This window comes from Danio aesculapii, chromosome 3 (assembly GCF_903798145.1).
Source record: "Danio aesculapii chromosome 3, fDanAes4.1, whole genome shotgun sequence".
Classification (NCBI taxonomy): Eukaryota; Metazoa; Chordata; class Actinopteri; order Cypriniformes; family Danionidae; genus Danio; species Danio aesculapii.
In genome coordinates, this window is record NC_079437.1 from 42,008,997 (window position 1) to 42,035,996 (window position 27,000).

The 27,000-nt window shown below is 37.4% G+C and overlaps 1 protein-coding gene across 1 annotated transcript in view; it reads right to left on the reverse strand.

Annotated features, from left to right (window-relative positions):
• Positions 1-350: 350 nt before the first annotated feature.
• Positions 351-27,000, reverse strand: part of kcnj19a (potassium inwardly rectifying channel subfamily J member 19a) — a 73,472-nt gene continuing 46,822 nt past the window's right edge. Inside the window, exons 2-3 of the mRNA XM_056454033.1 lie at positions 16,150-16,366; positions 351-1,144 (exon numbers count right to left, since the gene is read on the reverse strand). Coding sequence (XP_056310008.1) covers positions 516-1,144; positions 16,150-16,366 — 846 coding nt within the window. The 3' untranslated portion in view covers positions 351-515. The remainder of the gene's footprint in view (positions 1,145-16,149; positions 16,367-27,000) is intronic.

The following is a 27,000-nucleotide window of genomic DNA, read 5'->3' on the forward strand; positions in this document are numbered from 1 at the left end:
TAGAAGAGTTTCTTTTTTGTTGAGCACAAAATATTTTGAAACCTGTAACCATTGACTTCCATAATATTTGTTTTTCCTTCTAAGGAAGTCAATGGTTACAGGTTTCTAACATTCTTCAAAGTATCTTATTTTGTGTTCAACAACAACAAAAAACAAGAAACTCATAATAATTTGGAACCACTTGAGGGTGAGTAAATAGTGAGAACATTTTTATTTATTTAGGTGGACTATCCCATTTAGATAATATTTACGTCAAATATTTGATGTAATATTTAAGTCAAAAAATATGAATTAAAAATACATTAAGATGTCTTTTTTTTGCAGTGCAAGCCAATGCAATCATTCATTGTGCAATCAGAAAATTCATTCTTGACCGTTACTCTACAAGAGTTCATAATCAGTTACTAAGAAAACCACAACTTTGCCCTAAATCTGAAAGTATCAGTCTGTGTTCAACATAAATACACCTCGAAAACACCTTCAGATTAGCACAAAGTCTTAAAAGCACTTTCAGGTCAGCGGTCAGCATTCATCCTCCTCAGTTTGGCAGGAAGGTTGTCCTCAGGCCTGCCGCTGGGTGTGTGTGGAGGGTGTGTGGAAACCACTGCTGGCGTGGGAGGCAGACTCCTCTGGTGGAGGTCTCCAGTGGACAAGGCCATGGGCTGGAAACCCACCTTCAGGGCTTTGAGGTGGAACCGTGCCTCTCCGTCAACCTGCCCGGGACTAGAGCTGAGGCGCTGCAGTTTAAGAGGAAGGTCTCCTGTGCTTGAGGCTTTTTCAGACTGCTGCGAGCTCAAGCGTAACACCTTCCTCTGGAGGTCATCTCTGCCAGACGAACTCATTTTCTGGAGTTTACTGGGCAACTTGCATGAAGCGCTTCCGGGATGCAGGCCTTCATCGCCTGCTTCCAGACAGTCCATGGAAAAGACTCGCTCCCGGTGTGGAGTGAGCAGGGGCGAAGGGAGTGAGGATTTCTCCTCGTACTCTTTGACGCTGTAGGGTGGCGTAGGCACCTCGAAGGTGCTGTGAAACTGGGAATAGTCCACCCGAAAAAAGCCCTCCTCCAGAGACATGACAGGCAGGAATCGGTGACCCCACAACACCTCATCCTCCGTGTATGAAGTTCGAGCTTGACATGTCATACCTGTAGGAGAGAAATGGCATAGGATAAACAAACCATGTTGGGGAATGTTACTCTTAAAAGTAATACATTACAATGATGGGTTACTACTAAAGACTATTAAGCAGGTATGTATGAGTCGGAGGTGTTTGGAGCTAAAATATGCAGAGCTTCAGCCCTCCAGGAATTCAATTCACCTTTATTTGCATAGTGTTTTTACAATGTAGATTGTGTCAAAGCAGCTTCACCTAAAAGGTCATAGTAAATTGGAACAGTGTAGTTTAGATTTTAGTGTTAAGTTCAGTTCAGTTTAGCTCAGTTCAGTGTGGTTTAAAGTCCCTACTGGGAGTCCAAACACTGAAGAGCAAATCCAACGATGCGCAGCTCTACAGATCCCAAACCATGCAAGCCAGTGGCGACAGCGGAGAGGGAAAAATACTTCACTAATGGCGGAAGTGAAGAAAAAAAACCTTGAGAGAAACCAGACTCGGTTGGGCACGACCATTTTAATTTCTCCACTGGCCAAACGTCTTGTGCAGAGCTGCAGTCTCAGCGGCGGAGGCTGAGAGGAATTGAGGTTGAGATGACTGCTTTAAGGGATAGTTTACACCAAAACTCAAATATACTCTAATTTATTCACCCTCAAGTGATTCCAAACCTGTTTGAGATTATTTCTTCTGTTGAACACAAAAGAAGATATTTTGAAGTATGTTAAAAATCTGTAACCATTCACTTCCTTAGTATACTGTATAAATATGTATGTTAATTAACAGTTTTTGTATTTTGTGATGTTTTCCTTTTATATATGGTTGTGAATTGCATTATGCGTCCTGGATCTCTGCTTTGTCGACTTTTAATGTTGAAAATTCAGCTCTACAGTTTAACAAAGTGACTTTTATTGACATTTTAGCAGTTTGAAATAATATAATGTATAAGAAATAATATGTAGAGAAATAAGTCTGTAATAACAGAAAATGTACTGGCAGTTTATTACAACGTTTTTGTACTGTAATGTACAAAACCAACCCAGACAATATATATTTTTTTAAACTATTAAAACTGCTAATAAAAGTCACTTTTTTGAACTTTTCAAGGTTAAAAGTTGTTGAAAGAAAGATTAAAGGTGCAGTAGTTGATTGTCTTCAGAAACATATTTTGTTGTGCTGGTTGAAAGTCTCTTCACATTCCAATAGTAATGAATAAAGTAAATGATCTAACTGTGTTTATATGATTTTTTATATTCTGGGTAAGGCATAAAACAAAAAAAAAGTTCATACAATTAAATATTGTCAAGCTGACAATTCCCATAACTCTTATAAGTAGCCCAAACTCTCTGTCAGCAAATGTAGATTTGTACAACTGCGCGTTTCTGTTCAAGCGGATCCGCCAATTGCGCATGCATGCGTGTTCACGTGGACACGAAACAGTCACAGCGGTAAAATCAAATACTCAATCAAACATTTTAAAACCCTGAATCAATATTGGAGTTGCTTTTGCACGCTGGAGGAACGATGACACCATGGCTGAAGTATTTCTTTTAGACAGCTAAATTTTTGAAACTATTTTAGTCATGCAAAGCTGATGTAGATGTTGTTGTTATGAATAGGTTATAAGCACAGATGTGTTGTTTAGCCACTCAAATCTTCAGATGAAAGATTGATGTGACTATTTTCATAAGGGCCCATTTACAGCATCGATAATATAGATTGTTATTTAGTTCAACAACAAAACACAAGTAAATAGAGCTATTCCGCCAAGCCTGCTTTACTGAGGTGAAGTTGGTTTTATATTCACATTGGTTCATTTTGGAACAATGACAATCTGTGACGTGCTCCCTATATTGTTTACCATGCTACTCTGAATATTCAGACTGAAATAGCATGTAAATATGGCTTAGTAATACGTGTAATTCCTGCACAACGCCAGTCAACCTCTTAGCATACAGTAGTCACTTTAGGACAAAGCGCACGAGAGAGTGAGGTCATTGCATGGATGAGATATTAAACATTATGACAAGTTTTGTTTGCTAACTACACAACTGAAAACTTGCGAGATATATTAAGCTTTTCATTCAGAATTGTAGTATTATAAAGTACTGTAAAGTTTTCTAACTGGTGAGTGATATGAACGAATAATTAAAAACAACAATTATAAAATACAGAAATACTCACTGTTTTATATTTTTTTTTACAGTGAAGGATAAACAAATATTATGGAAGTCAATGCTTACAGATTTTCAGCATTTTTCAAAATATCTTCTTTTGCGTTCAACAGAAGAAAAAAACTGAAAAGAGGCACTTTTTTTTTTTCCTGGGTACGCAGAGTTTTTAAGGTAGAATTAAAATAAACATCAGTACATTTGCACATCATACACAACATAAATGCACTTATTACATTTACCGTCAGTCAATAAATAGAAAAGCAAATTAACTGGTGTTATGTCTTTGAAAAAGTCTCTCAGATATTTTCTTGGAAATTAATAAGTGATATGTTACTTTACTAGTTACCTCAAAAAATAAATCTGATTGCATGACTCCTGTTATCTGTAATGTGTTACCCTCAACACTGTGAACAAGCATTACAATGGAGAAGATTTATGGTCAAAATGTGTTACAGATAAGGGGGTTTTCATTGTCAGGTTAGCCTGGCCATGGGAATGATTTATATTGTCCTTTTCTGGCTTCTTCCAAGAATGTGATTTACAGACTCTCGGTACATAATGTACGTGAGAAGGCCATGCAAGGCAGAGTTTTAAGACTCCTGCAACCCATAAGTCAGCCAGGGGGCCATTCGGTGAGTCATAAACACAGACAAGCCATAGCTTTACACTGCTGTGGTCTTTCACTTTTAATGCTGGCCAGGAAGACTGAAAATCCAATCTGTTTCTCGATAAAATTAAGTACAATCGATGAAGCAGTAACCGGACAATTGCTGTTCTTAAGAATGAATTTTTTTTTATTTCTTTGTTAGTTTTTTTTTTCTGTAGAGAAATTATGCTATTACTTTCACAGGCGACAAATCAACAAACACCCAATGGAGTGCTGCCAATGGAACACAATGGAATTTAGAGGGTATGGATAAGTTATGCAAGAAACATAATCACTGAACCAATTTGTTCAATAATTGATTATTCAGGACTGATCTATGTGTGCGTTTATACCAGGGTTACACGAAATTTCTTATGAAGGGCCAAAAATCAACCTAGATTGAGGCTAGTGGGCTGAAGGTAAACATAGGTGCCATGGGTACTTCCTAATTTATTTAATACTATTTAAAAATAACTAGAAAGCATTGCTTTGTATTAACTAATACAGTATGCATTTTCTTACAGTTTTATAATGAACTAATTACAGTAAAATTGATCTCATTTCTAACAGCACTAGTCAAGCTGCACCTGATTTTGCCTTGATTTGCTCAGATGTCATTTACATTGTCCTCTATCTGTCGAGTGACAGTATTTACATTTATACAAAGTATTTATTTACATATTTACGAACAAACAAACAAACAAACAAACAAACAAACAAACAAACAAACAAAAAGATTATTTTAAACTAGAAATGACAATCTCTGTCACATCATTCGCCCCAGCCCTGGTCATCATTCGTACACCTTTCTCAAATGGGATGGTGGGCCAAATCAAAGGTTACAACGGGCCAACTTTGGCTGTTAGACCCTAGTTTAAGCATCTCTGGTATATACCTTACAAAGGAATGTTATGCAGTGACATTGTTTAGACACAAAAAGGCACTGTATGACACTTAGTGGCCTTCAACAGCATATTGTTTCTCTGTGACCGAATCCGACCATGTTCTGCATGAATCAAAGAGTCGAGCTACAGAATCAGGAACTATTATTCATCAGTGGAGGCAGGGACTAATCTATCAGGCAATATGAAGCCGGACTAGCATCGCAATTACATTTAAAGGATATAGAATAGGGGTGGCACAGTGGCTCAGTGGTTAGCACTGTCACCTCACAGCAAAAGGGTCGCTGGTTCAAGTCTTAGCTGAACCAGTTGGCATTTCTGTGTGTTTGCATGTTCTCCCCATGTTCACGTGGGTTTCCTCGAGGTGCTTCGGTTTCCCCCACAATCCAAACACATGCTATAGGTGTATTGAATGAACTAAATTGGGAAATATGGGTGTTTCCCAGTACTGGGTTGTGGCTGAAAGGACATCCGCTGTGTAAAAAAAAAAATGCCGGAATAGTTGTTGGTTCATTCCACTGTGGCGACGCCTGATAAATAAGAAACTAACCCAAAGGAATTATGAATGAATGAATGGATATTTAATTTGTGCTTGTTAGTTACATTTAGCAAATGTCAGCTTCAGTTCACCCGTTTAAATTGCAGTCATACTAGAGTTTGTGCTTATAAAATTCTGTTGTAGGGCACTGCGAAAAAAAAAGGGGGGGAGGGGGGGAAACAATATGATTAGACATTGATAAAAGTGAGCGAATGCTCCATATTTAAAATTGATGTGATTTCACAGGTCAGAGTTCATCAAGCTTGAACTTTCTAACATTGCAAAATGCGAAACTTGTCGCACAACCTTGCGTTTCCAGTCTGCCAAATCACATACGTATGAATGGAAGTCTATGGGGCAAAAAGTGCAGTATGACCGTGGCTTAAGATTCAGATCATCATCTTTATGTGCAGAGTTGTGTTTGTCAGTGCTTCAAACACTAACCATCTCAGAAACTGCAGCTGAGTATTGTTAAATACACTAGTGTCACTTTCACAGGTATAGATGTTCGTTTCAATACATTTTACATTGATAATGTCAGGCTGCAATGTCGAGCAGATTCACGGCAATATAATCTGCTTCAAACGATTTCTTTTGCCAGAGCAAAAATTGACAAAGATATCAGAAATATTACTATCAGAAACTTATATATTATCAACAGTCATTCTTGCTCCTATGATATCACATAATTGTTTATTCATAATTAATCTCAGACTTCTGCAGAGTTTTGGAATCATGCTGATTTTAGGGGAAAATCTGCATGTTTCTACAGGTTTAAACTGTCCCTAGGAGAATTACAGACAACTGAAAGCAATATGTTAGCCAAATATTTAATAAACACATATGCAAGAGCATGGGATATGCAGATCTTCATCAGTGACAGGTGTTTCAAGTCCGCGGAGCTTCTGTGTGGATCTGCTCATGATGAAATAATCATCATTAAATAGCCTACTAATTAGCAGCACCTAATATAAAACATGAACAAGCCTCCGTTTTCAAAATTGAAGGATGGAAATCACAACAGCTCACTCTCGGTTTAGCGTTTCTGCTGGCACTACATCATTCCATGTAATTAAACCAGTTTATGTGACATTAATCGCACTGAAATTGCCATATTTTTGCTGGCAGAGTGATCGTGCTGAGCAGGAGCAGTGGGGTGGCCTGGCTTCATCTAAAGGCTTAAATGATGGATCAATGCTGGAAGAGGTTTTGCGAATGTATCAATGGCTTCACCGCGGTTCAGCGGAAAGTAGCTTTTTAAGCTCTCATTTAAAGCAAGACAAATTTCACACACTTCACAGTAAGACTCTTGATTGTGCAATACTCTGTCAGCATACGTAATTACTGTCTGTCTGTCATCTCCGTTACTCTAATCTATGCTATTGATTAAAGGAAGCCTCAAATTTACAGCCTTCACGCATGCTTTTCGTCCACTTAACTACATTTGAAGTATAGTGGAGATCAAAATGAGATCAAAACTACAATTTCCTCAATTTAGAGGTAGATGCTTAACCTTATTTGAAAAAATAGAAGCTTATATTGCAGCTAAACTAAAAGAAATGACTATGAAATATTAAAGAAAATATATAAGAAATATTAGAAAAATAATTATGAAATTCCCATTTTCACTTGTTGGCTTTTAATATCAAATGTCTTATGTCTGTTGTATTTGACCTTTGTTTTAGACGGTATATGTGTGTATAGCACTTTGGTAAACACTTGTTGTTTTTAAAGCGCTTTATAAATAAATATCGACTTTCCTATATTCTGTATTTTATATAAACTCACTGGCCACTTTATAAGGTACACCTGTCCAACTGCTTGTTAACGCAAATTTATAATCAGCCAATCACATGGCCGCAACTCAATGCATTTAGGCATGTAGACATGGTCAAGACGATCTGCTGCAGTTCAAATTGAGCATCAGAATGGGGAGGAAAGGGGATTTAAGTGACTTTGAATGTATCATGTTTGTTGGTGCCAGATGGGCTGGTCTAAGTATTTCAGAAACTGCTGATCTACTGGGATTTTTATACACAACCATCTCTAGGGTTTACAGGGTATGGTCTGAAAAAGAGAAAATATCCAGTGAGCGTCAGTTCTGTGGGTGCAAATGCCTTGTTGATGCCAGAGGTCAAAGGAGAATGGCCAGACTGGTTCGAGCTGATAGAAAGGCAACAGTAACTCAAATAACCACTCATTCAAACCAAGGTATGCAGAAGAACATCTTGAACACAACACGTCCAACCTTTAAGCGGATGGGCTACAGCAGCAGAAGACCACAATGGGTGCCACTCTTGTCAGCTAAGAACAGGAAACTGAGGCAACCATCCGCACATGCTCACCAAAATCGCACAATAGAAGATTGGAAAAATGTTGCCTCAGAGTTTGACCTCAACAACATGAAATCATGGATCCATGCTGCCTTGTATGAACGGTTAGGCTGCTGGTGATGTAATGGTGTGGGGGATATTTTCTTGGCAAATTTTCAGCCCATAGAGCATTGTGTCGATGCCACAGCCTACCTGAGTATTGTTGCTATCCATGTCTATCCCTTTAGGACCACAGTGTACCCATCTTCTGATGGCTACTTCCAGCAGGATAACGCACCATGTCATAAAGCGTGAATCATCTCAGACTGGTTTCTTGAACATAACAATGTTCACTGTACTCAAATGGCCTCCACAGTCACCACTAGATCTCAATCTAATAGAGCACCTTTGGGATGTGGTGGAATGAGAGATTCACATCATGGATGTGCAGCTGACTAATCTGCAGCAACTGTGTGATGCTATCATGTCAATATGAACCAAAATATCTGAGGAATATTTCCAGCACCTTGTTGAATCTATGCCACAAAGGATTAAAGCAATTCTGAAGGCAAAAGAGGGTCCAACCTTGTATTAGTAAGGTGTACCTAATAAAGTGTCCGGTTTGTGTATATAAACGTAATTGAAAATGTAAAAATTAAAGCACACTTTCACAGTTATGGGTGTTAATGTGACACTTGGTGGTAAAGTCCTTAATTATTCCTTAATTATCTGACAAACCCTGTATTTTTTGCTTTGCCATTTTTGGATAAGGTATACAAAGAGATTCAAATTAAACAATTCAAATTAAACATTTAAACTGCAAATGCACATGCAAAGACTGTAACATGTACGTATCTTAAAGGGACAGAGAGCCCTGGTGCTGTGTTGAGCCACAGCATGTGTAAAATTATTAACTTGACATTTCAGTCTGTGTCCAGGATTTTAGTGGATCAATAAGCACTTATGAGTACATGACAGGCCTCAGCTCCCGGTCAGCAGGGCGGTTAACTGTTTCTAATCAGCACTCTTTGCTCCATTACTGGCCTGACAAGAAATTAATTACTGAATAAAATAGTGAGTAAAGAGTTTTCAAGGAAGCTTCCCCTGGTGTGCAGCGATATGCTTGATAAGTGTGTGTGCTGAGTGCGTTCGTGTCTGTCACTGCTGTAATACCTGTAATAAAGAGCATCGCTGACACCAAGGCTATGTAATACCCTTCTGCGCTTTGTGTCCTTCTTATATCATCTCACTGACAGAGCGAGAGTTCAAATTGAAAGGCTCCCTGCATTGTGCTTCCATTTTATCAGAGGTAATTTACAATAAAAAACTTATAATAACATCTGAAGTGGAAATACTGTTCACATTTCCCATCTTCCTCTGAAAGGTCTCAAAAGAAAAGTTTTTAAAAAAAGTAATAGAATTTATATAAATACAGTTGACGTCAGAATTATTAGCCCTCCTCAATTATTAGCCCCCCTGTATATTTTTTCCCCAATTTTTTGTTTAATGGAAAGAAGATCAACACATTTCTAAACATAATAGATTTATTAACTAATTTCTAATAACTGATTTATTTTATCTTTGCCATTATGACACTACATAATATTTTACTAGAACTTTTTTCAAGATACTAGTGTTCAGTTTCAATTTAAAGGCTTAACTAGGTTAATTAGGCAAGTTAGGGTAATTAGGCAAATCATTGGGTAAAGATGTGTCATGATCACCAGCGATCTAACCCTCATTGATCGCTGGAGAACATTCATTTTTACAATTCTGTCACTATATGAACTACAACTCCCTTCAGGCACCACACACACTCACCTGTCCCGGTTCTCCATTGATTACACGCGCACACACAGCTGGGAGCTACTCACGACTGATTACGTGGACCTTATAAACAGCACACACAGTTGTTTACCCTGCATCGTTATGAAACGTTCTTCAAGTCTAGTCTTTCCGTGTCTGACCCTTGCCTTGTTCTTTTGTTTACATTGTCTGCCGCCTGTATCGAGCATTTGCCTGTGACCTGACTACGCTTCTGGATTTGCCTGTATGTTCCCATTTACCTGTGTGTGTGACCATGGCCTGTACAACTATTGTTTAATAAAGCTGCACGTGGATCCTCAACTCCATTGTCAGCATGAAAAAATATATATTGCTTAAGAGGGCTAATAATTTTGACATTAAACTGTGTTTTATTTCAATAAAAACTGCTTTTATTCTAGCTGAAATAAAGCTTCTTTTGTCCAGAAGAAAAAATATTATCATATTATTACAATATTATTATACTGTGAAAATTTCTTTGCTTTGTAAAACATCATTTGGGAAATATTTAAAAAGGAAAATCACAAATCACAGGAGGGATAATGATTTTGATGTCAACTGTATATATATATACCATTCTGTTATGCCAATTTCTGTTAAACGGAGAGAAAAATTTATTCAACACATTTCTAAACATAATAGTTTTAATAACTCATCTCTAATAACTGATTTATTTTATCTTTGCCATGATGACAGTAAATAATATTTTACTAGTTATTTTTCAAGACACTTCTATACAGCTTAAAGTGACATTTAAAGGTTTAACTACGTTACTTGGGTTAACTAGGCAGGTTGGGGTAATTAGGCAAGTTATTGTATAATAATGGTTTGTTCTGTAGACAGACGAAAAAAAATTGCATAAAAGGGCTAATAATTTTGACCTTAAAACGGTTTTTAAAAAATTGCAAACTGCTTTTATTCCAGCTGAAATAAAACGAATAAGAAGAAAAAAATATTATCAGACATACTGTGAAAATGTTAAACATCATTTGGTAAATATTTAAAAACAAAAGAAAAATTCAAAGGGGGGCTAATTATTCTGACTTCATCTGTATATATATATATATATATATATATATATATATAAGACATAAAAAGTTTCTACATAAAAATAATCTAATACTAATACTTAGAGGCCATGAAATGAGAATTAAAATAAAATTTTCAGTAAGATCATCAGACTAAAATAATTTTTTTTAGTGGATGTAAAGAATTTGCACTTCCAAAAAGTACGTACACCTATTTTATAACGTTAGAGTGTGTTTGTATTAAATGCTATTTAAATTTCTTCTGACTTTGACTGAAACATAAACACATCACTGGACATCTGTGGTCACAATACAGTAAATAATGGTAACCATGCAGTCACAACAGTGGTTATTTACCTCTGTTTCTGGCAAGGTTTAATGGTTGTTAAAGGAGTGTTTTTTTTTTTTTTTTTTTTTTCAGAAAGCAAAATAATGCAAATGTTTTTTTTCATCATCATTTTCACAAAATTACATCATTTGGTCACAGTTATTTTGATGGTCCGTTTATTGAATTTAAGTTACATTGCATCTACATGCCAACTAATTATGATTAGATTATTAGTAGACTGTTAGGTTGGGGTAAGGGTTGAGGTTAGGCTTAGAGTAAGTTGACATGTACTTTCTTATAGTCAGTTAAATGTCTGTTGAAGGAGCAGTATCAGCAGATATTAAGCAGACACTCAATGAGAAGTATTTGGCATTGCAATGCAACTTTTAGTCAGCAAAAAGTGCAATAGGGACCATTAAAATAAAGTGATACCCATTATTTTAGATTATACAAAGACGACAATGGTGTAATAAAAAAAAAAAAACCTACACAGTAATTGTTTACCTGTACAAAGTTTAATATGTAGGGTTAGGCTATTTGTCAAACATGCTAAATAAAAGCAATTTAATAATAGTGATGCTTAGAAAATGTCATTACAAAATAAATGTGAATTAACTTTGCCTGAAATAGAGAGAAGGAGACAGGACTGTAAATACTAATTAGGTTTTTATTTATTTGCGCAGTAAAAATGTGAATGCACAAACAACTGCTCTCGTTCTCTCACATCCTCAAAAGAAAATCCCATACTGCCTTCCTCGGTTACTTTCTCTACTTCCACACATTCTGCCTGCATGAAAGCCACCAGGAACAGATCGAAGTCGAGCCAGGTTTGAAGCTCATACATCAAACTGACAAGCATGTGACTGAAAAAAAAAACTTATTATGCACAAGGCACTGCTAACAGCATGGCTAGAGCACAGGCCTGATAATGCAATCAGAAAGACACTCTTTTACAACCCACTCGACAGCCCTGCCGACCTGACTCTACCTATTATGACCATTCAGACAGAAAACCAGGGCTGAGGGATGAGAGGGAGAACACTGAATATTAATCGCAGTCTTCGCAATGTGTTAGAAGTGATGTTCAGTTAGATTTGATGGGGGATGATAAATGAACTCCCTGCAAAGTATGTACTTAATTAGTAATTGTGTCATGCTTCCATTAAAATATAATTAAAGCAAGATAAATTAACTTCGATTTTTTTATTTTATTTTATTTTTTTGCATAAGATAAGGCTTGTTTGTGAAGAATGCATCTTCAAAAACAAGAAAATTACATTTGCATTGACACTGTGGTTTTGCTCCCGTCAGAGAATTAGGGATAATTCCCACACACTTGTGCACACACACAAATCTGCTGTTAATTTGTTTAAATAAACCATCCATCATTAAGTTGACATTTGTTTTCTTCCTTAGTTTTGCATTTATGAGTGAATTTGTGAAATTGAGCTTTACAAAATGTCACATTAAAACTACATTTCAAGAGTTCACACTTAGATAATGCTCGACTATGATAGCAGATTTGACATGCTGTCCCGGGAGAGAACCCTGAGCTCGGAGATAGATAAGCCCAAGGTTCCCGCCTGGTCAATGAGCATTAGGAGGGATACGAGGCCAGGTATTTCTCGAGAGCCCTCTAGTTCTAAATATTTTTTACCTAACTTTGGCTAATATGGTGGTTCTAATTGATTCAATATGCGTTAAGTGCTTGTGACTGTTATTACAATTCGCTTATGTACATGTTTTTAGACTGTGGGAGGAAACCGGAGTACGCGGGGAAAACCCACGCGAACACGGGGAGAACATGCAAACTCTGCCGACTGGCTCAATTAGAACTTGAACCACTGGCCCTCCCGTTGCAAGGCAGCAGCGCCAGCCACTGAGCCACCGTGTCGCCCGATCATAGGATTGAGGAGGAGGGAGAAGGGAAGGATAGAGGGGGGAGTTGCCAGAACGAAGATAGGGAATGAATTTTAGGCAGGATATTTATAGTCATTTTGGAATGATCCGATAGGCTAGCTGATGATTAGCCATAAGGATCAGCTGTAGTCGATCATATCACGTGCTCCTCTTGAAATTAGTTTGTGATACTTCACTTATTAGTACATTACTTGTTATTTTGTCAAGTTGTCTGTTCAGAAATGTGAAATTATGATCTCTTTTCAACAAACAAAAGTGATGTTTGGAAGTTGCTAAGTAGCTATTTATTTAAAAATGGGTCCTATGTGATTTTGTATGGAGCCGGTAAATTTTGTTTTGATGAATGAATCAGCAGTTTTGAATGAATCAATCATTCATTTACTAATTGTATATTGAACATTTTTGTTTCATAACTAAAGTATCCCTTTATAAGCATAGGCTAATTTGAAATATGTGCTTTAGCCTTTTGTGAAACTGCAAAAATATACCTCTTCAGTTTTGAGGTAAGTTTTTAGAGTTTTGAAGGAATTTTATTCCCTTTCACGCTAATAGTATTTACAGGGATACATTATTGACGAATAAAGGATTCATTTGCGTTCATTAAACAACACCAAATGAATACCTATCCAGATGGATAGGTATTATCTCCATATGGAGAACTTCTCTGGCGTGGTCAGTTTTCTCCAACTCTGACTCATTCTGAAACCTACCTCTATATACATTTCTAGAGAAGGCCAAATAGTCTCAGGAGGTGCCATTTTTATCAGTTTTTGTTTTTGCGAATCCACGAGAGGCCGCTGTGTATGCTTTTTGAGATCTCAAAATTTTCTCGCAAGTGGCATTCGCGCCTGCTGTTCTCTCGTAAATTTACCAGTGGCCGCTGTCGACTGTTTGACTGACTGACCGATCGACTGACCAACCCTTCCCCTTCCCTAAACCCAACCAATAGTATTTTTAAAAGCACAGATTAACCCATCAACCCACTTCCCTAAACCCAGCCGACTAATTTAAAAAGCAATTCAGAAAAAGAAAAGCCCTCATATGATTTTTACCACATTTGCCCCTGGTTATTTACTTGTTTATTTTATTTTTTAGCTCCCCTCTGTGTCTCAAGTCCAATGACATACACGGCGAGCTAACTGGACAAACTGGTAACAGCCGGAAAAACTCTCCATACGGAGGTAAGTGGTCAGCTGGTAAGCAGGAAAATGAATGGCGTCATACCTTCCCGTAGCGTTCATTATAAAATTAAATGCAGCCATACATACTTCCGGCTACATAATTCACGATCTCCAAAAATGTATATATGGCTACGTTTTCAGAATGAGCCTATGTTGGTTTTCTCAGTATCTCACTTGTACAGTTTTGTATTTATTCCACAGAGTTCTCGGGTTTGAGTCCAGTAAAGAACGATTCCACAAAACAGATAAAAGCAAAGTAAAATCAAGGTAAAATGATTTGTTTGCAAGTTGGGTTTAGGAAAGGTCAGTCAGTCTGTAAGTCCCTTTTCATTAATGTGCAAAAGAAGAACGTGTGCTCTGAAATTATTTAACAAAACATTCCCTAAGCAACGTATTTAAGATTTGCAAAAATGTAGATAGCACCCTCAAGTGGATTTGTCATCTAAAATTATGTGCTTGTGGGTACATATGGCTGCATTTTGTGTGTAAATCAAACACTACAGGGCAGTGCAGAGCAGAGCAGACCAGGGATTGAATCTAGTGAAGGATGGTTCCAGAAAGCAGGTAAATCAAAACCCAATAAAAGCCGGCAGCTAGCTCAGATGGTCGCCCACTGAAGCTAAGCAGGGCTGCACCCGGTCAGTACCTGGATTGGAGACCACATGAGAAAGCTAGGTTGCTGCCAGAAGTGGTGTGAGGCCAGCAGGGGGTGCCCAACCTGCAGTCTGTGTGGGTCCTAATGCCTCAGTCTAGTGACTGGTCCAGACTCTCTGTGGTCATTAAAAATCCCAGAATGTCCTTCGAAAAAGAGTAGGGGTTTAACCCCGGCATCCTGGCCAAATTTGCCCACTGGCCTCTGTCCATCATGGCCTCCTAACTCTCCACATATCATAATTGGCTTTATCACTCTGTCTCCTCTCCACCAATCAGTCAGTGTGTGGTCTGGTGCAATATGGCTGCTGTCACGTCATCCAGGTGGATGCTGCACACTATGGGGGATGAGGAGATTCCCTCTATGTGTAAAGTGCTTTGAGTGCCCAGAAAAGTGCTATATAAATGTAAGTAATTATTATTATTATTTATTATAAAGGCTGTGTGACATCATGGTGACAGCATGTGGCCTCAATTCCTTTTCTCTTCTAGTTTGCTCTTGAAAACACTATTCGCTTGTTAGGTGTGATGTCACGCGAAACCATCAAATTTTAATAATAAACATTTACAAAGCACTGTAATACTTTCGAAAATCACGATTGCAATATATATATATATATATATATATATATATATATATATATATATATATATATATATATATATATTTATATATCCATGCCTAATATCCGATGGCCAGAAATGTTTTTATAAAATTCACTTTAATGTGTAATATGACTAAAAAGTGCCCATAAAAAAGTATTTTCTCAATTTAAATGAGTAGTGGCTTGGACCCAGAAACAGTGTTCCATAAGTCATCGATACTTCAGGGAAGGGGGTTGGTGGGTCAGTCAAAATCAGGCTAATATATTAAACACAACGATAAGTCAACCAGCTTCTCTCACAGAAGCATGCAAGAAGGACGTTAAGATTAGCAGAAATGTACACAGCAGCCGCTGGAAAAGAAATAACATGTATTTATGAGAAATAGCAAAACGTGCTCCAGTAACGTATTTGAGATTGCCAAAAATGTACACAGCGGCCTCTAGTGGATTTGTGAAAACAAAAACTGCAAGAAGACATATCCCCCGGTACTTATTTCTCACTTGTAAAAAATGTATCCCTGGGCACATAGTTCCAAAAAGCCTGGATTGCAATAATAAAATGTGTGCATATAAATGTAAGTAAATAAAATCAGCACACTGCCACTTTAGCTCTCAAAAGACAATTTAATTAGACAAGATCTTCATCAAGTCACGATTTCTTTCTTTTCTTGCCATATAAATGTAAAAAATAAAAACACCTCTGGAAATCAGTGTGGGGAAAAATATAATTGCTTAAAGTAAAAAAAATGAATCAGCTTATCCTTTGCTTCACAGTATCATCCACACTGCTTTTTAGTGTTATAAAAATGACCATCCTGTTTCATCATAGATCGACCAAACCAGAGAAAATTATGTTTGTAAATACATCCATAATAATGTAGACTCACTGATTTTATCAAGGACTGGAGAGTGGAGTGTAGACGCACTACTCACCCGTTGTCTCTACAATGCCCTCCAAGATGACGACAATCTCAAACTGCTCATTCATGAGCGAACGCTGGGACAGGTCGAAGAAGGGGCTCTTGGGATTGATCTCGTGGCAGATGGTGAGGGGAGAGACTAGGAAGAGCTGATCTGCACCCGTCCCAAAACCCACGTCCAGTTCACACTGATCCAATGGCAGGAACTCACCCTCCGGTGTCTGACGAGACTGGTGAGAGACAGTAAAAACATCGTCATCATAATCATCACTACAGAAGCCATCTTTGTCCAATTTACACAGACAAAATCAAAAACGTCAATTTTAGACTGCATGCCCTCCAATATTCAAGGCAAATTACAGCAGGAACAATCATCCTGCAGAACAGATCATCTGGAAATGGAGGCAGAAATGGAAAAAGGAAATTGAAAGAAGAATGTCAGCATGTATATTTGCAATTCTTCTGCGGTGTAAAAACGAATCATAATGACAAACAAAACTGCGGAATACATTGAAATTGAGGGACAGATTCATGCTGTTTAGTGTACGCGAAGTAGACCTCTCTCGGCAAGAGCGTTTGTGGCTGGCAGTGAATTGGGAATTTTGACAAGCATGAGTGATCAGAACAGTGACATAAAACACAGACGCGGCAGAAGAGGAGGCTGGGCTGAGATTAGAAAAATGCCTACAAAGCACTGTGCGGTGGTTTAAGATAAAGACTATCTTTACAAAGAGTGAGTGAAATAAAAACTGATGATTTCGAAAACTGAAGACGTGAAGGAAACTCCAGTGTGAAGGGTAGGTTTCGCATGCGCAGATTGCCTTCGGTTTAATGTCGCTCTGAATACAAAGTGGAAGGGAAGCACTCTTACATTCAGCTATTGGCGGATGTCCTTTCTCCTCCAAGTCTCCATATCATCTACTCTCACTGCTGAGGTCTTGCTGGAGCTCTTTAGGCTGAGAGTGTCTCTAAAGGGCCCTACAGCTGGAGAACAGCCTCATGGGATGTAAACCAACAACCCTCTATAAATAGGCCATTACTTAAAACACTCAGTGGGGCATCAAAAAGCTCCCACATGGAATCAAATTCCATGTTTAAACTACATAAAACTGGAGAAGCTGTTCCAGTATCTAAATACAGCAAAAGTGCATTAGGACTTATAAGGTTACTTGATAGCAACTTCACAATCATCATTTTCTCTCATTCATTCATTCATTCATTCATTCATTCATTCAATCATTTTCCTTCGCTTAGTCCCTTTATTCATTAGGGGTCACCACAGCAGATGCCCTTCCAGCTGCAACCCAGTACTAGGAAACTCCATACACACTCATTCACACAGTACGGCCAATTTAGTTTATTCAATTCACTTGTAGCACATGTCTTTGAACTGTAGGGGAAACTGGAGCACCCAGAGAAAATCTATGGCAACAAGGGGAGAACATGCAAACTCCACACAGAAATGTCAACTGGCTTAGCTAGCATTCGAATCTGTGACCTTCTTGCTATAAGGCGACAGTGCTAACCACTGAGCCACCATGTTGCCCTCATTATTTTCTTTGTATTGCTTTATTTTTTGATTTATACTCCATCATTGAATATATTTGATAATCGAGTTAAATATTGTAAATATAATTTATAGCAGAGATGCCCAAACTAGGGCCTGCGGGTCAAAGTTAGTACACGGTAACCTTTGATTTAGCCCTCCATCCCATCTGCGAAGAGAATTTTGGCGGGAATGCCTTTAACAGAGATTGGCATTTCTAATTTAACAAAACATTTGTTTTTTAACTAACTGAGCAAACTGAAATGAAATGTTTCAATTAAATCTTGTGAATGAATCAGATAAAAAAAAATTATAAAATACAGTCATTTAATGGGGGCGACGCAGTGGTGCACTAGGTAGTGCTGTCGCCTCACAGCAAGAAGGTCGCTGGTTCAAGCCTCGGCTGGGTCAGTTGGCGTTTCTGTGTGGAGTTTGCATGCTCTCCCTGCGTTCGAGTGGGTTTCCTCCGGGTGCTCCGGTTTCCCCCACAGTACGAAAACATGCGGTACAGGTGAATTGGTTGGTTAAATTATCCGTAGTGTATGTGTGTCAATGAGTGTGTATAGAGTGTGTATGGACCCAGAGATGGGTTGCAGAAAGGGCATCTGCTGCGTAAAACATGCTGGATAAGTTGGCAGTTCATTCCGCTGTGGCAACGTCGGATTAATAAAGGGAATAAGCCGAAAAGAAAGAATGAGTTACTTAATGGACAGCCGACATTGCTGAAGACATCAGCAAATGAATCAAGGCAAAGTGTATCTTTTAGTGTTATAAATCGAATTGTTCATGTTTTTTTATTGTAAGATGTTCATTATAAAATGTACAGAAATGTATAATTATTAATACAATTAAAGTATTTTAAATGTTATAAATTATAGTATTAATTAAATTAAAATAAATTATATAATGAATTATACAAATGAGTAAATTAGTAAAACTGTACAGTTTAGTATATTTACCTCTGGCCCACCACCCTCAATCAAGTTTAATTTTTGGCCCTTCAAAAGAAAAAGTTTGGGCACCCCAGATCTATAGCCATTTACATACATATACGTACTTTATGTACAGTGCATTACAATGTGTCATGTTTATTTTTTGCTAAATAAAAAAATAATAAAAAAGTATTGCTAGTTTAGAAAACGAATTATTGTCATAGCAATTATTATAGCAATTTTATTTTCATATGGTAATATATTTTTATAAAATGTATAAAAGAAAATAAAAAATCTTAAAATCAATGTGTGGGGAAAAAAATCATTTCTAAATGTAAAAATTATCCAGCTATTAAGTTTTTATCCTTGCCTCATCCTATCCTCCAGTGAGCCTGTTTTAGTGTTATAAAAATGGCCAAACTACTTTCTATTTACAATTACATTACTATTCTATAGACTATAGTCATTTACATACACATATGTATGTAAATGCACACTTTACATGTAGTACAATACAGTGTGTAAAAATTAAGATTTATGACTGTCAGAAGACACCCACTACAGTATAATTCAGTATAGCAACAGTTTATATAATCAAACTTTAAATACTTTTTGCTACATTTCTCTTTGATTTATTATTATTATTTTTTTAACTTTTTGTCTCTGAATTAGTATGTTCTTTAATTTTTTAGATTAATATATACTGAATGATGGGGGAACATCATTTCCCCCATATTTTCTCATTTAATTTTTACAAACGTTATTTGAAATATTAAAATGAACGCAATGCATTTAATGTGCATTCTATGCATATCAAATCACTTTTGTGAATTCTAGTAATTCACAATTGGCAAAATGAGAATTTTGTCATCTGTCTGAATTTGTATACAGCTGAATAACAGATCTGAATCCAAATCCCATATCAACTGATCAGTAAACTGAACCTAATATGGCAGGAAAGGTGAATATTTATTTTTAAATCGTGTGCTGAATTACAGAGTTGCTAGGTGAGATGTAACTGTTTGCAGGGAAGGCTGGACAAGGCCTATCACTCCTACATCCAGTGCGCCCAAGCGGAACAATTTAATAGTGCTCATACAGACACAGTATGACATTTCTCTATCTCTCTCTTACCCCATTATTCTCTCCATCTCACTCTTATTGCTCATTCTCTCCTTCTCTTGTATTTTCTCTTTCAAACACATCTTAAAAAACCACTGAAGAAAATTTCACCATAAGATGACCATCATAGATCAAACTCTAAAAACACGTCTGATTTTTTTCAAGCCGTCTAGCAGTCGTTTTTGTCCCAGTGATGGTATTTAGAATTCAGCCCGAATCACTGTTCAGATCTATTGAATTATCAGTTGACTTGATTACAGCTTTAATGTTGGATTGATCCAGTAACTGGTAAGGCTGATTGATCCATCGACTGCTTGTAATGATTACAGGATGAAAAATGAACACATCAACAATTAGAAAACTCCAAAGTGAGTGTTCACTGTTATTTAATTGTTCAGAGGAATTTGCCTTTGTCGGTGATGATGTAAAACTTTTTTGACCCTACACCAGGACTATTCAATTCGTTTGTCATGGGGGCTTTCATGAAAAGTATCCCAAACGAAGGGTCGGAGAGATATGACTTGCCAACACAATCTCACGGGAATTCGTAACTTTTTGATTTAGTGGCTAAATCGTATGAATTCGTATGATCTAATTCGTACAATTTAATACGATTTGCTCATCCCCAATGACGGTTGGGTTTAGGGGTGGGGTTAGGTGCCACGCCTCTTTTTTAAAATCGTACAATTTCATACAACTAAATTAGCCACTAAACTGACAAAACATAAAATACTTATGTTTTCTCGTGAGATCAGGCTGGACTTGCTATATGAGTGATAACACAACTGCATATAAGAGCCCATATGCTGTATTTTTGCTCTTTAAGACACCCACGTTGGCTTTTTCTACATTAAAATGTTAATATATTGTATTTTGAAACTACACAATAGAGATGTTTTCTACTGCTTTTGCATCTGAACTCTTCATATATTCTTACATTAGAAATAATAAACTTGCAAGCGGAAAAGATGTGAAATGGGAACGGCCGCTGCTATAGTTAATCCGGTGTGTGTGCGTATTAGCCTCGGTGTACATACTTGGAACTTTATACTAGCGCACAGTTGGCAGCTTGGCATAAATTTGGTTAATTGCAGCAGTAATAAGCATGGTAGCTTAGAGAAGCCTTTACGATTAATTAACTGTGACGAATTAAAGTGCAGTTAATAGTGAAATCAGCTAATTGTTGCATCCCTATTGACGATATCAATGCATAGAACAAAAGGCCTTTTCTACAAACATATCCAAATGTTTTCGGCTGCTCGCGCCACTCGCTTATGGTGACTTATGCTCTGCGCAGCCTTTAACTGCAACTCATCCTGTATTGAACAGACACACGTCACTTCATAACTATAGCGGCCGTTTTTCGACTGAACTAAATTTATTTTTGATCTTGGTCACACTATTTGAAGGGCCATAACAAATTGCCTCGGGGGCCAGGTTCGGCCCGCGGGTCGCCAATTAAATAGCCCTGCCCTACACATTTCTACAAATTTAGTAGATCGTCTTTTGCACACATTTTCACCTTAGAACAAGATGGAGAATATAAACATACTTTTGAAATCACACCATCCCATCCACCCACCCTCCACACACATATACACATACACACAACCTTCACCCACACAGAGGTTCTGGAGTAGCAGCACTAAGTGTCTCCTCAACTCACTATCAACCCACAAGGAGCACTTCCACCATGAAGTCTCATCACGCCAGCTACCTATATCCAGTGTATCCCTACACACACACACACACACACACACACACACACACACACACACACACACACACACACACACACACACACACACACACACACACACACACACTCACAGACACATCCCTGCCAAAAATCGATATGCCCACTACTTTTTATTTAGCAGTACTCCTGTCTTCCATCCTCCACTATTTCAGTCTAGAGTTGCTTGAACTGGTTTTAAGGAGTAAATAAATCCCCAAAAAGTAGAGATGCTGCTGCATTGACTGTATTTTTCTGTAGTGTGCCAATAGATCTGCTGCTTTAAGAAATATTGTAGCATTAACGTAACAATACTTTTGTGTAAAAGTATGCTAATGCGAAATGTGATTTGTAAATTAACCAGTTAGTCATTCAAGGTCCATATGAGTAATAAGAACAGCTATTTTGGTTTTAAAATTTCTCAAAAACTCTAAAACATCTGACAACTTTCCTTGTGTTCTCCTGCCATGCTATCAAACTCCAGAGCAGCCAAAACAAACATGATACGAAGCCATCCACCATCAAAGTCATGCAAAAGTAAATCTTGTCTACTTAAAGAGAATGTTCATCCAAAAAACCCTGTAAATTTTGTCACCATTTATTTATCCTCCACTTGTTCAAAATCGATTTGAGTTTCTTTCATCTGTTGAACACAAAAACAAGATATTCTGTTTGGGATGTTTAGGAAAAAAGCAGCCATTGATAGCAAAATGAAAAAAATAAACGTCAATGGCTGCTTTTTTCCCCAAACAACCCAAACAGAATATCTTGTTTTGTGTTCAACAGAAGAAAGAAAGTTTAAAGTTCATTAAAGTGTGAGTATATGGTGAGCAAATGTTCATTTTTGGGTGAACTACCCCTTTGTGAAGTTTATTTAAAAACTAATTTCGAGAGGATCACATGCTTATGATTGATCATGGCTGGTCCCGCATTTGCCAATTCATCTTTTGCTATTAACTGAATAATGAGAAAGAAGCCTTTAGTGGAGTAGAAAATCTACTTATTTTGCTCACCTGGGTTTTGAAGGGAATTAGCAATTTCTCTCAAACTTTTTTCCCAGTTGCGGTATTGCTCAGATGACACGTCAAAGAGAGACGAGTGCTCCTGACAAATTTCCACTAGATTTTCCTCCATTTCTTGGGTCCAAATAGACCAAAAGAAGCCCTTTTACTTTCTCCCCAACCTTCTGCTGCCCTACTAACCCTGCCCTGATACCCCTACTAGTGGATGTTGCTCTCTCAGCTGTCATCACTGATGTTATTTTCAATCAGAACACGTTCACATGGCATGATTTGAATCGCCGACAGCTCCAGATATTTAGCATGCCAAATATCTTACTGGTGTTGGTGACTCAACTGCGATTCTCTCAGATCGCATCTTTGATAGTTCACACTGTGTGATTGTTGCTCACATAAACGAGCACCGATGTGCCTGTGGTCTCAGGCATTCGTTTTCTCAAAGCCTGTCGGCAAGTTTAAACAGGGGCTAAAATTATGCAGTCTGAACTCGGCTCATTAGTCACCAAAGTTAACCAAAGTACCATACCACAGTCATCCACATTTTAAAGAATCCCCCCCCTCCACAGCAAGAACCTCACTGGTTCTAGTCCTTACCAAGCCAGTCAACTTTTCTGTGAGGAGTTTACACGTTCTCTCTGTGCTCGCTTGGCTTTGCCCCGGGTCCCCCAGTTTCCTACCACCATCCAAAAACATGCAACTTAAGCTAATTGACTAATCCAAATTGGCACCATAGACATGCTTCTAGTAAGTAGTTATCTCTTCCCCAATTGTTCATTAGCTACAAACAGCAGGGGAATTCTTAAGATTTCAAGTTCAAACTCCCCTCTCGCCCTGCAAAAGGGAGGTAGCCACGTGCTCGAGGATCTTCTGAGCTCAGGGCATGCCAAACACGTCATAATACCAATCATCAGCTAAGTGTGAACTCTAGAAAAATGGGGAAAACCTGAAATCTTAAAATCTTCTTGATAATCTACCAAATCTATTTCAAATTAGCAACTTAAACAGCTGAAAGTTGTTGTTTCTTACATTCAAGAAGCGTTAAAAATACTAATATTGCATGTACACATGTAGTCTTATCTGCAAAATTCAACAATTGTGGATTTTTGGGTTAAAGGGGTTTTTATACACTCTGAACAGTGTATTTAAAAAGCTTTGTTTTCATGTACAAAACTCCTATCTCCAGACCACAAAGAAACACAAAGAAAATTGCATGTTTTCTAGTGAAATCTTAATTTCACTTAAAATAAAAAATAAAATTAACCCCAAATTATAATGTCTACCTTTTTAAAGTCTTTTTTTAAAGTTGCTTTACAATGATTTAAATAATTCTAATATAATGTGACCATAAAGCTGACTTTGTCCCAATCCAAAGTGCAATTTATATGCATATATATCAAAGTCTATAGAATACACATGTCACTTCTATAGTTTTGAATGGGGGAAAGTGTACCAGCCAATATGGTGAATGAAGCCCTGCCTCCCAGTACAGGAGCCAGTCATCAATCACTATAGGCTGAGGATTCTCCGGGGGAGGGGCTCGGATCAGGCATTAGTTTCTGCAGATTTAGTGTGATTCAAACATTTAGAACAGCTGTTGTTTAATTTTATTGGTGATTCCTAATATGAAATGCAATCGTAAGCTCGGCAAGCAATTTTGGAGAATTTGACGTGACACACTGCTCGAGAGGTATTTCAATTATGGCCGCCTAGTGAAATAATAATAATTATTTTTTAAATATCTTAGTTTTCTGTTGCACTTTCTCTAACAATTGCCTTGATGGTGTTCTTCAACCTATATTTTTTTTAAAAAAAAAAACTTAATAGCATATTTTCTGTAGACCCTTTTATTATTTCCAGGTTTCTCAGAAGCAGAAGTCATCGTAGTTGGGTAAATTTAGAGCACAGTGAAAGTGAGTGTACAACAAATAATTTTCTTTGAATCCTATTTGCTGAAATAATAAAAGAAAAATGCCACAATGGTGTTATCAAGACTTTCAGAAAAAAGGGGAAAACAGTGTAAGACTGATGACAACAGCAAGAGGAGAGAATAATGTCAACTTTACTCTTAGCCCCATAGACGCTGAATTACAAACACCTCACATAAGCGGTAATTCGTAATTTGGCGCAAATGTGATATGCTACATGCATAACAGTGGTGTAGTCCTTGCTATACGCACATATACTCAGTATGCCTACTTTTTTTCACAAGCTGTTTGGGTATGACGACTTCTGAGGATCATTCTCTCGGTATAATCACTTGTTTTGGTGATTTCCCAAATTTTTGTACATTGAGTATTTGAGTTTTCGAAGATCACAACAAATCAGCTGAATGATGTCTTGCTGAAATGTTCAAGTAAGATGTAAAACAGCATGGGTGTTGCTTTAGCCCTCCTATATTTCCATTCAGCCCCCCTAACACTTTTGCGATTACCTGTACACTGCTAAATGACCGCCTCAGTCCCCTTTAAATTTTATATAAAAACGGCGGCAGAATCACGCTCCTGAACTCGTTTTTTAGTTAGTCAGCAAACCACAGCTGTGCAGTGTGTGTGTGTGTGCGTTTATATATATATATATATATATATATATATATATATATATATATATATATATATATATATATATATATATATATATATATATATATATATATATATATAAATAAATCAAATGAATCAAAGATACATTGACTTTCGTCGTTTCTTTGCCTACTTTTAAAATTTGGATTGGGTGGATAATAGTACACCACCTATTTTTTTAGGACTACACCACTGATGCATAAGTACATATAAATATTCATACACTTTTTAAAAATCTAAATATTAAAAACTTTCAAGGATTTAAGATTATGATGACTGTTAAACGTGTCATAACAGTCTTAAGGGTCCATATTTAGGGTGTTAGATTTTTTAGATTTAGCCTAAGCTTACCTCACACTGCATTTTGAGCATTGTGGTAGAGAGTTTACCACATAAAGAGTAAACCACATCACATCCTATTCAAACCTGTCAGCCTTCCTTTGACTGTCTCTTTGATTTTAGGTTTTCCTGCGGGCATACGCAACCCATGGAACACAAGCCACCATTGTCATTATATGGAGTTCACTGAAAGGTTTGTGATATATTATAAATACATATAAATGGGATTACACTGTTTTCTAGCAGGCTGTGTCAAAGCCCAAACATTCTGTTGCTTTCTTTTGCTCCTTCCACTCCAGGCAATGCTATTTCTTTTTTCTTTTCTTTTTTTAAACTCCTGTCTCTTTAACTTAGGCTTAAATAGACAGATTACCGAGTTCAAGAAGGAGACGGGCAAATCTTACACATGGTCTTTGCTGCACATTTCAGGAATACACCGCTAAAATACAAACATTCACACAAAATCACAGCAGGCAGTGGTGGTAATCTTAAACTGCTTAACATGAGGAATTTACTTTATTAGAACGAGATGTAATGTGATCTGCTGAGTTTTAAAATGTGTTTTAATGCTGACTGATGTCAAGCACTCAATCTAATTCCAGTATCCATTGGCTTTAGACACACAGGGCCAAAGCAATCTTAAAAACAGCACCTCCACAATTGAAGTGCAAAGGCTATTATTCAAATAGCCCTTTGAATGTGTCTGCGTTTGTGTTCATCTGTGACTGTTTATGAGTGCTGCTTGTAGACAAAAGAGCTGCCAGATCAAACCTGTCACTCTTCTTCATATCCCACAGGAAAGAGGAGGCGAGAAAGAAAGCAGAGAGTCTTAAAGAAAAGAGAAAACAGGAGGAGGTGGATCGAAACCTCTTTCCACTGCAGCAGGTACCAGCAGCCATCCGTTTGACTCAGTCATGTGCATGGGTGAATAAAAGCTGGGATTTCACTGCTTTGGCTTCCTCTGACTCACAGTGGCTTTGACAGCAGAACTGTGGGGAGGGGAAACACTCACAAGCCAATACATGGGGCTTTAACACTGTTAATAAGACGCAAATGTAACCGGAATTATACTCGGTAGGATACAAATTTAGGATTAGGGTACGAGAAGGATGATCGGAATAAAACAGGATTCAGCAGCATAACACATTTTACAGATTCCATTAGATTCCTCACTGTAAAAATGTGTAACTAGAAACAGTCTATCTAATGAGCAACCCACCCTGTCTCTTTCTGTTTGTTGTTCCTTCCATCCATACAGTCATTGTCTGTCATTCCTTCAATCCGTTCATCCATACATCAATCATTCTAGTTCTAGATCTCATCATAAGGTATTATGTCATTCAGTGGATTGTTTTATCATTCCATCTATTGTTCAATCACTCTATCTGCTTATCATTTTGTCTGTCATTATATGTGTCAATCAATCCAACCATCATCCATCTATTATTCTATCCATCCATCCATCCATCCATCCATCCATCCATCCATCCATCCATCCATCTATCCAGTTCTATCTGTTTTTCAGTCCATTTATCCATCCATCCATCCATTCATCATTCACCCATCCATCCATCTATCCATCCATCCTTCCA